The 10,759-nt window shown below is 49.6% G+C and overlaps 1 protein-coding gene across 4 annotated transcripts in view; it reads left to right on the top strand.

The window, feature by feature from the left end:
* CEP164 (centrosomal protein 164) overlaps nucleotides 1-8,654 on the top strand; it is a 72,125-nt gene extending 63,471 nt beyond the window's left edge. For all 4 annotated transcript variants that reach the window (XM_074936930.1, XM_074936931.1, XM_074936932.1 and 1 more), the window contains 3 exons: nucleotides 2,815-2,881; nucleotides 4,406-4,528; nucleotides 5,639-8,654. In XM_074936930.1, the coding sequence (XP_074793031.1) occupies nucleotides 2,815-2,881; nucleotides 4,406-4,528; nucleotides 5,639-5,738 (290 nt within the window). In that variant the 3' untranslated portion in view covers nucleotides 5,739-8,654. The remainder of the gene's footprint in view (nucleotides 1-2,814; nucleotides 2,882-4,405; nucleotides 4,529-5,638) is intronic.
* Nucleotides 8,655-10,759: the final 2,105 nt, after the last annotated feature.

Here is a 10,759-nt window from a genome sequence, read left to right on the forward strand (position 1 = left end):
GCTGTGTGCTGTCTGCACTTGGCTAGTGCTTTGGCCTGGGGGATCTTGCCAACTTCTGAGGCCCTCTGTTGAGGGGTGTGGATCCTATGGGACTCTGCTGGTGGCAGTTTTGGAGGTGTAGTTGCCCATGATGACTCCCTGTTGTACAGCATGCTGGCTTCTGTCTCTCCCTTCCAGATGTAGCTGGACCTCACTGCTCAGAAGCGATTCCAGTGTAGTTTGTGAAGCACTTTGGGACAGATGGCCCAGTGTGGGCTATTCTGAGATGAAGATCATTTCTCTCTGCAGTTTACATGGCCCAGGGGTGCTGGATATAAAAATACCCACAGGGAATCGCTGCTGAAGGGAAGGGAAGCTAGAATTCCATTCGCTATAGCAGGCTGGGCTAACACAATGGGCATAATACAGGGTCTGCAGCCTGACTCAGGGAGGGCCAGAACCAAACCTGGGACCAAGCAAGTGTGATAGACCCAGACTGGCCTCATGGAGGGTTAAGAAGGCAAGGATATAATAGAGAGCTGCACTCTTTGCTTCCTTCCCCACTCTTGGCTCTGCATCCACTCTGAAGGGGAATGACTCCTCCTGAGGTGCCGGCTTGATGATTTGCCTGCAACGTGATGGAAGCTCTTTAAAGAGAACAAGTGGAGCTTCTGCGCAAGTCTGAGCTCAGGGCTAGTGACTGACTAGTCTGTGCTGTGGGCAGCCGTTCTCCTCAACAGGTGAGAGTGAAAATCACAGACGAATGTGACTTTGTGTCCCTAATAGACAATGAGCTTCAGTGGCAGACAGTCCAAGGAGCTGGTGTGTGTAGCTCCTTGGACTTGGGCACGTGGCAGATTTGAAAAGAAGAGGAGATAACAACAGCTCATTCCGGGAAGTGAAGTGCAAAGCTGATCTCATTATACTGTTTCCAGAGCACTTCAGCTTCTGACATTTGCACAAGAATAGCAGTCATTAAAGGAGCCAGCAAAAGAAGAGGAGGAACTTTCTGTTAGATTACGCTGCCTGGCTGAAAACACACTGATGGGGAGGGGTGTTGAGACAGATGGTACACGTGGCTCACAATTTACAATTTCCTTAGGAGAGCAAATTTTTCTTTTCTATTTGTATCCCGTTTAAACCTTTTAACCAAAGACAAAATCCCCGGCCCCTAGTCCTGCTAATCCTTAGCCAGCAAAACCATGGCAGCCCCAAGATTAACGTAATGTTTGTTTTCACTCTGAAAGTTCTTGCTAGTCATTCTATTTTATACGCCCTCTTTGGATGTGGTCTACTTTGATGTGGGCCGGCTGCTGGCATCAGCGTCTATGAAGCGCGTGCATGTACTAAGGAAACAATAATACCCTGGCCTCGACCGGTGTGCCCAGATTCAACAGAGCACTTAAGCACGTGCCTCAGTCTCACTGACTTGATGAGGACTTACCCATGTTTAACTTTAATCATATAGTTAAGTGCCTTAAGGGGCCTTAAGACAAGCATTTTTATGGGGCCTATTGACTGATGTTTTTTGTGCCATGTTGCTTCATTTCATGGGTGGGAATTGCCTCCCTAGCCTGGCCCTGAGTTTGGCGGTTGTGGCAGTGGCAGACCCTCTGCTCATGTGTCATTTAAAAGATGTTGGAGAACTTGGAAGATTCCAGGTGGGTGAGACCCTCTTCTCTGCCTTTTGGGGGCAAGGAAACCCTTGGGCTCTTTTGGGAGAGTGGTGCGTATTTTTATTAGAGGTGAAACTTTAAGCACAACACAGACGGTATCTCTGGCACAATCTGTGCGAATGGAGGGATTGCATCTTAGTTTGTGTGATACCGTCTGTGGCGTATACCATCCTCCATTCTGACTTGTAGCCTCTCTGGAGTGGCTCCTGTGTTGCATACCAATCTCCTTCTTGTCAGTGAGGATGCTCTTCCCTAGAAGAGTCTGTTGTGAGTTCTGCCCTTGGTCTTTGAAGTCACCTGGCAAGGCATGTGACTGTGAGAGCAGAATTTAGTCCTTCTGCCTTTAATTTGTTCTCCTCATGCTGTAGGTAAACTCCCATTACCCACAATTCAGAACTGTCCTCTGAAACTGTACTTGTGTTTTTCTGAAATTCTGATTATTCTCCCCCAAAAATTCCGATTTCCCAGATTTTGCATCTGTTCCTTGAGCCATTGAAATAACTCGGGTTTACCACAACTGTGTCTCCTGCATTTGTTATCTCTTGACTGTGGATACTACCCTGATAGTGTTAAAATTAATGGGAACCGCAGTGCTCAGTTTCTTTGGAAAATTAGGCCATTATGCCACATGCCTGAACATGGATTGGTGTGTCTAACTTCGGGCAACATGTTGGAACGTTTTGGCTTTGTGCTGTGTTAGCAATGAAAGTGTCAGACCTTGCAACACGAAAATAAAGCACTTTCAGAAGAGGGCGACCACCAGGAGCATAAACTATTACAATTCATGCCTCAAGGCTTATCAAGAATCATGCAGTTCCTATTCAGTTTTTCCCCTTAGTGGAAATAAGGGATGTCCCATTCTTGAGGGGGGATCCCAATAGACGTTAGAGATGAGGAGGATGTAAGGTTAGAATAAATAACAGGAATTGGAGGGGGAATTTGCACGTTTCTTGTTCCCTGCCTCCCATTGGAAACAGAGTGGGAAGCGCCAGAAGATCCTGCTGCAAGCTTTCTCACGAGCACAGCCCAAAGGGCCTCAGCATGTGACTGCACCATGCAGGGATAATGTGCTTGTAATGCAAACAATGACCAGGAAGATGGAAGCCTTTCCTGTAGTGTATGTTTCTATATCTGTGCTGAATGTTTCTGTCTCTTCCAGGTGGGTTCCCGTCGCTCAGTGGAAGTCCTGCCCCTCTGGACAGCAATCTAGGTTATTTACCTGCAGGGTAAGACTCCTGGTCTTTTGAGTGTGGCTGTTTCAAAGAGCTGCTGTTTTTTGTTTGGTGTGGTTTGTAGGTCAGATATGATTTTGTCCTGACCTACTTGTTTCATCAAATAGGTCAGATTCGGAGCTTAAGTTATTAGCCAGGTCCCCATTTAAATGCTCAGTTGCAGGTTTTACAAAAGTGCTCCCAGTAAGGCTCAGCCGATAGCACTCTTGTTTCAAGACCAGAATGTTATGGGTTCCTGTCCCACAACAAGTGTGATTTCACACTTAGGATCAATGCTGCAGTGCAGGCCTGGGTAGGAGGGGCTGCCACACTCAGGGCGACAGTGTCTTTTTGGCTGAGTTGTTGAGATCCTGGTGGCGAGGTGGAAATCAAAGATCCTTTGGTACCTTTTGTAAAGAGCAGGGGATGAACCTGTTTTCCCAGGCAACACGTCCCTCTGTTAATAAAAGAGGCTCTTATCTCCAGCGCTGCAGCTGAGTTATTGCTGGGGGTGCAGTGCCCACTGTGATGCCATGGTGATAGGCATGATCACAAAGCACGCCCTGTCCAAGGAGCAGCTTCTCTGGTGGCTCCCTGGCCTCTTGTAATGATCCCCCAAGTAGGCAGACTCTCCCTCGCCCAGGAACTTTTCCCAGAATGCCTTTCTGCAACTAGTCCAATAGGGCTGCAGCTGCTTGGCTCTGCTCAATTTTAAGTCACCATTTTGCAAGTGGACGCTTGTGGGATCACTGCGTTTCATTCTAACTCATTGCTCTGTGAGATTCGTGGGTACAACCCCCAAGTCTAGTCCATTGCAAAAGTCTTGGTATTTTGTGGTTCCAGACTGGCAAAGGACCACCCCAGCAGCACGGCTCTCTGCTGTCTGGGTTACACCAGGCTCAGAGTTTGTGTTTCACCTTTGCTGAACAGCTGCTCTTCCGAACCTTGAAGGCAGTCCTTTTAAAAATCTTTTCCCAGGCCCATAGAACTCGTGCCTGGCTAAGCAGCACCTGGAGTGAGGGGAACACCTTAATTTCCCAAGCTTTCTCTTCAACTCCCTTGTATCTTAATCCAGTTCAAGAAGGTGGAAAATCAGCCTAGAGTCTCTCTCTGTCTCTCTCTCTCTCTCTGCTGGGCTTTTGCTACCCAACAACACTGCATTTTTCTCAAGGGGCAGGGACGAGTGGGGAGCTGCCTACCCCCTTTCTTCCTGAAGAAGATTGTAATGGTGCTGCCTGTCGGCAGAGGATAATGGGGTAAATGGAGACTCCTATGGAGTTAGCTGGGGTGCCTGGGTCCTTGCCAACAAGTGAGGCTTTGTGGTGCTAGAGAGACCAGGAGAATGGCAGCGGCTGAGTAACGTGGCTGCTGAAACTTCTTCCCGGTCTAGTAGGGGAGAGGAGGGCAGGACACTGAGCCAAGAAGCGGTTGCTTTCTGTTGCATCAAGCTGTGGCTATTTCCATGGCAGACCATCAGTTTTAGTCTAATCCGTTGGCTCATTTCTTGCCATATCTTTCTTTCTCTCTCTGTCACGACAGTGAGCAAATCCGCCGGTTCCAGCGTTCCCAGCTCCGAGGCCCTGAGACAGACAGGACTAGTGTCCAGGGAATGATTGATGCCAACAAGAAATGGCTGGAAAATTTCAAGAAGGATTCAAAAGTGTATCCTTTGCTTTGGTCTTGTCTTGTTGGCACTCCTGGCGCCGCTGTAGGTAGAAGCGGAAAGCAGGTGGTGAGTGACTATGGAGCAGCAAAGCATTGAGCAGCAGCTATGAATTTGGTCCCTGCAAGGGACAGCGTATCTAGTGGTTAGAGCAGAAGGTAGACTAAGGCTCTGGACTTCTGGATTCTGTTCCCAGCTGTGTCTTGACTCGCTGTGACCTTAGACAAATCCCTTCTCTTTGTGCCTCGCTATTCTGCAGTGATGGACCCAAGCGCTGCCACTTCTAGTCGAGATACTGCACTGCTCTGGGTGGTCACGGGCGCAATAGCAGAGGAGGCAGCTGGGACATGAAGGATTTAGTTTCTTGGGGTTAGTCTTGTCCCTGTATGCAGTGTATTTGTAGCTGTGTCGGTCCCAGGATATTAGAGAGAGGTAAGGTGGGGTAAGATCTTTTATTGGACCAACTTCTGTTGGGGAGAGAAATATATGTTACCTACTTAAACGCTAAACAATCTGTTCCACCTCCTATTTAGCTGGGGGACACTAAATACGTATCCCAGCCCTGAAGAAGAGCTCAGTGTAGCTCGAAAGTTTCTCTCTCAATCTCTCCCCAACAGAAGTTGGTCCAATAAAAGAGACTGCCTCCCGCACCTGGTCCCTGTGAGACCTTTAGCAGCACTGACGTTTGTGCTGTGGGCAGTTTCTGATGAGAAGCTCAGGAATGGGAAGCAATGGTTACTGCGCTGTGCAGTTGACTCAAAGGGAGAAGAGCCACTAGAAAGAGATCTCCCCTCGCTGTTAAATGCGGTAACAGGTCCCTTGTGCTCTCTGACTGCGTTACGCTGCAGCTGTAACTCTCTCTGCAGTGCACGTCGATATGGGCAACAAATCCCCAGGTCCCTGTGACAGAGCCATCTGTCTTGAGCACAGGGCTGTGCTGAGTTCCATAACCCTGCTGTAAGTCTATTTGACCTGTGTGCAGGGGTCCGAATACAACATGTGAGCATGAGGCTTGATTCCTGCTCCCGTGACTTGTCCTCCTCCCATGTCTACATTCACGCAGGCTGAATTCACATGTAAGCAATGCTTTTCCTTCACTGAGCTTCCAGTCCTCTCTTTCCAAGCACACAGAAGCCTTCTGCCAGCAGCCCTGGCCTGGTGCAGCTTGGACTGGATGAAAACAACCAAATTAAAGTGTATCACTACTAAAAGGTGACGGAGCCCCAGCAGAGAGGGGCATAGCCTTCCCAGCCCTATGCCCCAGGAGACAGCCTGGCAAGAGAGCAACACAGCTGCACTCTGTTCCCTCTTACAATACATTGCGTTGCAGTGGTACCCAGCAGTCTCTCGTCTGTCTTTTTGCACTGCCCTTGAAATAAAGTATCTTTCCAGGAGGAGGGAGGAAGTGGACTTCCCAAGTGAATTCTTCTAATCCTGTAATGTGTCCAAATATACTTTATAGACCACTTAATCCAGTGGTGAAATGTCAGGGCTTCAATAAATCAACAGTTCCCTCATTAGTATTCCAGCCATCACCTGATGGAAATGTGGCTCACTGAGGACTTGGAATAACTTGTTGCGGGGGAGGAGGTGAATTCCAACAGAAAACTGTTGCTAGAGGAAAAGAATGCACTGTGGATTCTCAACAAACGGTGGTTGCAGGTGACCTCAGACCCAGACTCTATGGCACAGACTTGAGCTTGGGAGAATGAAAAGCAATTGTCTATAATTTTTTATATGGAAGAGCACAATCGAAAGCAATATAGTCAGAGCTTCTGGGCACCACGTCCTGACTATAACAGGGAAAGAAAACCAACTCTGTTCAGTCAGGATTCTTTTTAATATCCAGTGTTGAGTTTGTTTCTAGTTGCAAATGTTTTGTATTCAGTGCATCTGAGTTAGGAGACTCAGGCTGATCCTTCAGGGGACAGTGGAGGCTAAGCCTCTGGGAAGGGTTTTAACAAACCCACTGTCTTTTTGACAGGGCAGAAGCCATAGGAGCAGACAGTGCCCGGTGGGGATGGCTTACAGGGCTGACGCGATGGAGACCTCCCTACTCCCCCCGAACTGCGCGGTTCGAGTCGGGGTGATTGGAAAAGCCTGTGGTGGGAGTCTGTCTGGATTCTCTCCAGTCTGGATTTGCCGAGAGCCAGGCTGGAGGACATGGTGGGCAGAGACTGTCGTGAGAGAGTCTGTGGCTGGTCTCCAGTAATGCATCTATTGTTACTGGTGTCAGTGGAGCTATACCGATAGGTGTGGCCTGAATAACCACCAATAACAGATAGAGCCCCGGCCAAGCCGAATGCTCTCACTCCCTGGGGGAGCCCAGCTCCAGACTTGGGCTGGTTTGGAGTCATTTCCGATAAGGGCTGAGCTTGACGATACACGAGACAGACTAGGAGCAGCTTGCTGCTCTGCAGGACTTGTGTGGGAGAGCTGGTTTGGTCAGTGACACGGCTCTGACTGGGCTGGAGAGGCGGCTGACATGTTGGATAAGGTCGTTTCTGCTTTGCACGGTCGCTTTTCTGACTGCAGCCGTCGTGAAGCCGCACACCTAGCTTTTAAGTCCCTCCGTTTGCTGGGCCCCTCCAGCTGGTTTCAATGTGTGGAGCAAGCCAGCATCCCTCCGGAGAGGCTGCTTTTCTGGGGCGGGAAAGGCACTTGTGTCCGAGCACTCGCTCCTGCTGTAGTGCCTGAACCTGAGGAGGCAGCCCAGAGACAGCGCAGCTCGAAAAAACACGGAGCAGATGAGCCATGGGATTGTACGGCAGGGAGGGGGTGTTGGGCGCCTGCCCAGGATTCAAACGGCCAAGTATCTGTCAGCTTCCCAACTGGGGGCCACTGAAGTCCATTGTAAGACGCTTTCCTTGGCGTTGGATCAGTCCCTTGGCATGGCTGCAGCTTGATTTTGTTGCCTTGTGGACATTAAAACCCATTTGGCATTTGCCTGAAGACGGCCTTTAAAAAATATCCTCCTATCCTGTCCTCAGTTCTGGGTTAGGGCAGTGAGAAGGAAATGCAGAGATGGGTGTAGAGGCAGGCTGCGTTTCTAGCTGCTGCGTGGTGCTGTGTCATTAGCCATCATTCCTCTAAGCTGGCTTGGGATATTTATGCTTTTTAAACAACAATTTTCTTTCTGGCCATTATTGTTTGACTAAAAATCTGCATTAAAGGGATGAGAAATCATCCTTCAAACAATTCCTACCAGAGATGACTAAAACAGAAAGGACTGGAAGTTGTAGCTTTCCACCCTTTCATACTGTTTGCGTTTCTCAATCTGGATAGTGAGGATAGGCTAAAATAGAAAGTGACATTGTCTGGTTCATTTTGCTTTCTGATTTTTGTGCGCCAGCACCTAGTTGCAATAGTTTGGGTTGCAAATGCTTCAGGGGACTGTTTACATGCAAACAGAAAATGTTTTATTTAAATTTTTAAGCAAGAGAAAATGTCCATTTTTATACTTTATAACTTTTAAAATAATACCTAATCTTTAAAATGTAAGCTACCTGACTTTGTTCTCCTTAAACAAGGGCTTGGACTGGTTCTGCAGACCAGATCCCGGGGAGTGGATTTGTGCTCACAGGGTCTGGCACTAACATCTCTTACCCCCTTTCCTTGCTGATAAGCTGAGGGCAGGTGACTCCCAGAGGCACTGCTGATATAACACAGCATGCTGATGTCCTTGCCTAGGGCACACTGAGCAGTACTGACTGACTGACTGGCCTTGAGTGACCACTGGGAACCGGCAGGAAAGAATGGATCGTTATGTAGGTTTCCTGCCCGCTGTACCAGATTACACAAATCCTTGTCTGCTTGAATTTGCTTTTAGTCTCTCTCTCTCTCTCTCTGCCACATGGCAGCCCTCAACTTTTTTTGAACAGCCCCACTTGTCCTGGCTTTCCCCAGCACTGAACCCCTCTGCAGTCATTGGGACATTACACCCAAAGCACACACAGAGCAGAAGACGTGCCCCCTTTGGAATCATACCTGTACATTCTAGAGAGCATATGTTCTTTGTGTGGGTAAAAGACTATTTTAGTAACCAAATGACTGTTTCTGTCGCAGGTCTCTTCTCCCCCTTGTGAAGCTTTAAGCTGTATCCTGTTTTGTATGCAAATTAAATTGGCACGGATCTATTTTGTACAATGGTGGTGTTTGCAGCTTTGTTTTTTTCCAGCTGAGATTTTTGTCTCCCTCCCTCGAACCCAGCCCTGGTATCCACCTTGCTGTTCCCTTTCAGACGCTTCCTTCGCTCCTCTCCAAGTTGTATTGTTCTTATCCTGTCAAGGTCGCCTCTGCCAAGTTCAAAGACCACTGCACAAACAAGTCTATTTGTTATCAGGTTAGGGTGCTAAATGGGGTGCTAGAGAGCTAGAAAACGGAGCTTTCAGCCAGCAGAAAACTCGGCATGGGCAGCCCTGAGCCAGGTTTTCCCCCGGGCCTCTCCCCCACCCCTTTCCATGCATGTCTGCAGTGGCTCCCTCCTCCCAAGCATGTGCCAAGGTCGTAGGGCGGGTGTTGTGCTGCAATAGACTAGGGCGATACCAGCTGGAGGGCTGAGGGAGAGGTGTCTCTGGCTGGAGTAGATGAAGGCTGGGGTGGAGTTAATTACAACCACGCTCTTTAAAGGTGTGGTAGGGGCCTCTACACAGCTGTGCCTGTGCTATGTGGTACTTGGCGGGGACCACCTCTCCTTGTGTTACTTGGCGGCTCCCCAGGCATCTGGCTGGCACCTGGGGATGTGTTAACATTGGGTAACTCTGCGGGTTGGCTGTCGCTATTGACTTTTACATTTATTTTATACCAGCAATGCCTTCCCAAGTGCTATTTCAGCACCCTGCTCTCACCGAAGTCTGCTGATTGGATGGCTGAGAGAGCCATTTCTTTGGGAATCAAGCAGGATCGGGGCCCCCTTTTTTTCTCGTGGTTTATTTCTTTCCCTCTCATTTCCTACCATTGTCCTTTTTTCCCCTCCCAGCCCTTCTGCCAGCTAGATGACTGTCCTCTGAGCTCTTCCTGGCTGGTTCTGTGCTGCCCCTGCATGGTTTTCCACGTAGGAGAACTCTTGCATCAAAGACTTAGCTTGCTGACCATCCACTCGAAGCCCCGGGGCTTATCGAGAGACAGCCTGCATCAGAATCGCTCGTTCCGGGTCTGAGGGCTGCATGGTGCTGTTGTCCTGAGTGGCCATGGATGTGCATCGTGGACGACTGTGATACGGCTGGCTGTGTGAAAGCTCTCGAATGGCCGGTCTGTGGCTCCCTGGCTCTCGTTCACCCACCCACCACTGGTGCAGGGAGCCTTTTCTTCTGCCTCCAACACGCTGCTGCCTTGTGCTCTGCTCCCCCCAGCAACCCCCGCTGCTGCTACTGCGGAAATCAGTTGGCTGGGGCCAGCTATGGACTTGCGTCTGCCGCCTCCTTTCTTCCCTGGGTCAAAGCGCGGCATGCCCAAACCATGGCCTCCTGGACTCAAGGCTGCTCTCAAGTGTCTGGTGAAGTGGCTGCCGGCAGCACCAGGGGAAAGGGGAAACTCATGGTGATGCATAAAACCAGCCATGTCCTGTGAGGCATAGAACAGGCGAAGCCTGATTGTCTGCCTAGAAACGGTGTCCTTGCAGAGCCCCTGGTGACTCCCACAGCAGTTGGTTTAGTGTGGTGTGTTTGTGCTCTTCTCCAAGGGCCTGCTTCTCTCCTTGCTCCCACCACTGTCAGTCGGGAAGTCATGATCCTGTGTGGAGCTGGCAGAAGAGAACCGTGCCCGCTGGTGCTCCCAGCGTGGTGAGAAGACCATTTGCCTGTGCTGTTGAAACTCCTACGTTTCTTGCTGAGCTGATCTCCCATGGACATTGACCGCCAGGGAGAAATCCAGAGGGGAGTGTTGGCTCCTCGTCTTCCATTGCCCTGATTAGAGCCACATGGAGCTCTGACGACTACTGAAAAGGAGCTCTTGGGGAGTAAAACTTGTTAAAGTCCTGGATTTTGCCCAAGAGGAGAGTGATTCATAGGGGATGAGATGCTGCAATAGAAAGGCCCAGGAAACTAAGCTGGAGGAGAAAGGGAGTCTACTTCAAGGGTTTGATTGTCTCTCTTCTTCCGTCTAGTTCCACCTTTGCCATCCTGTGTCTCCTGTGCTGAGCTCACTCCATCAAGTGCCTTGCGATCCTTTTGTGACGAAAGGCCTGCTGGGCTGGGAGGTTGAACAACGGGTTTGAGCAGTCGAGACACCTT

Source organism: Natator depressus, chromosome 22 (genome assembly GCF_965152275.1).
Source record: "Natator depressus isolate rNatDep1 chromosome 22, rNatDep2.hap1, whole genome shotgun sequence".
NCBI classification, from domain to species: Eukaryota; Metazoa; Chordata; order Testudines; family Cheloniidae; genus Natator; species Natator depressus.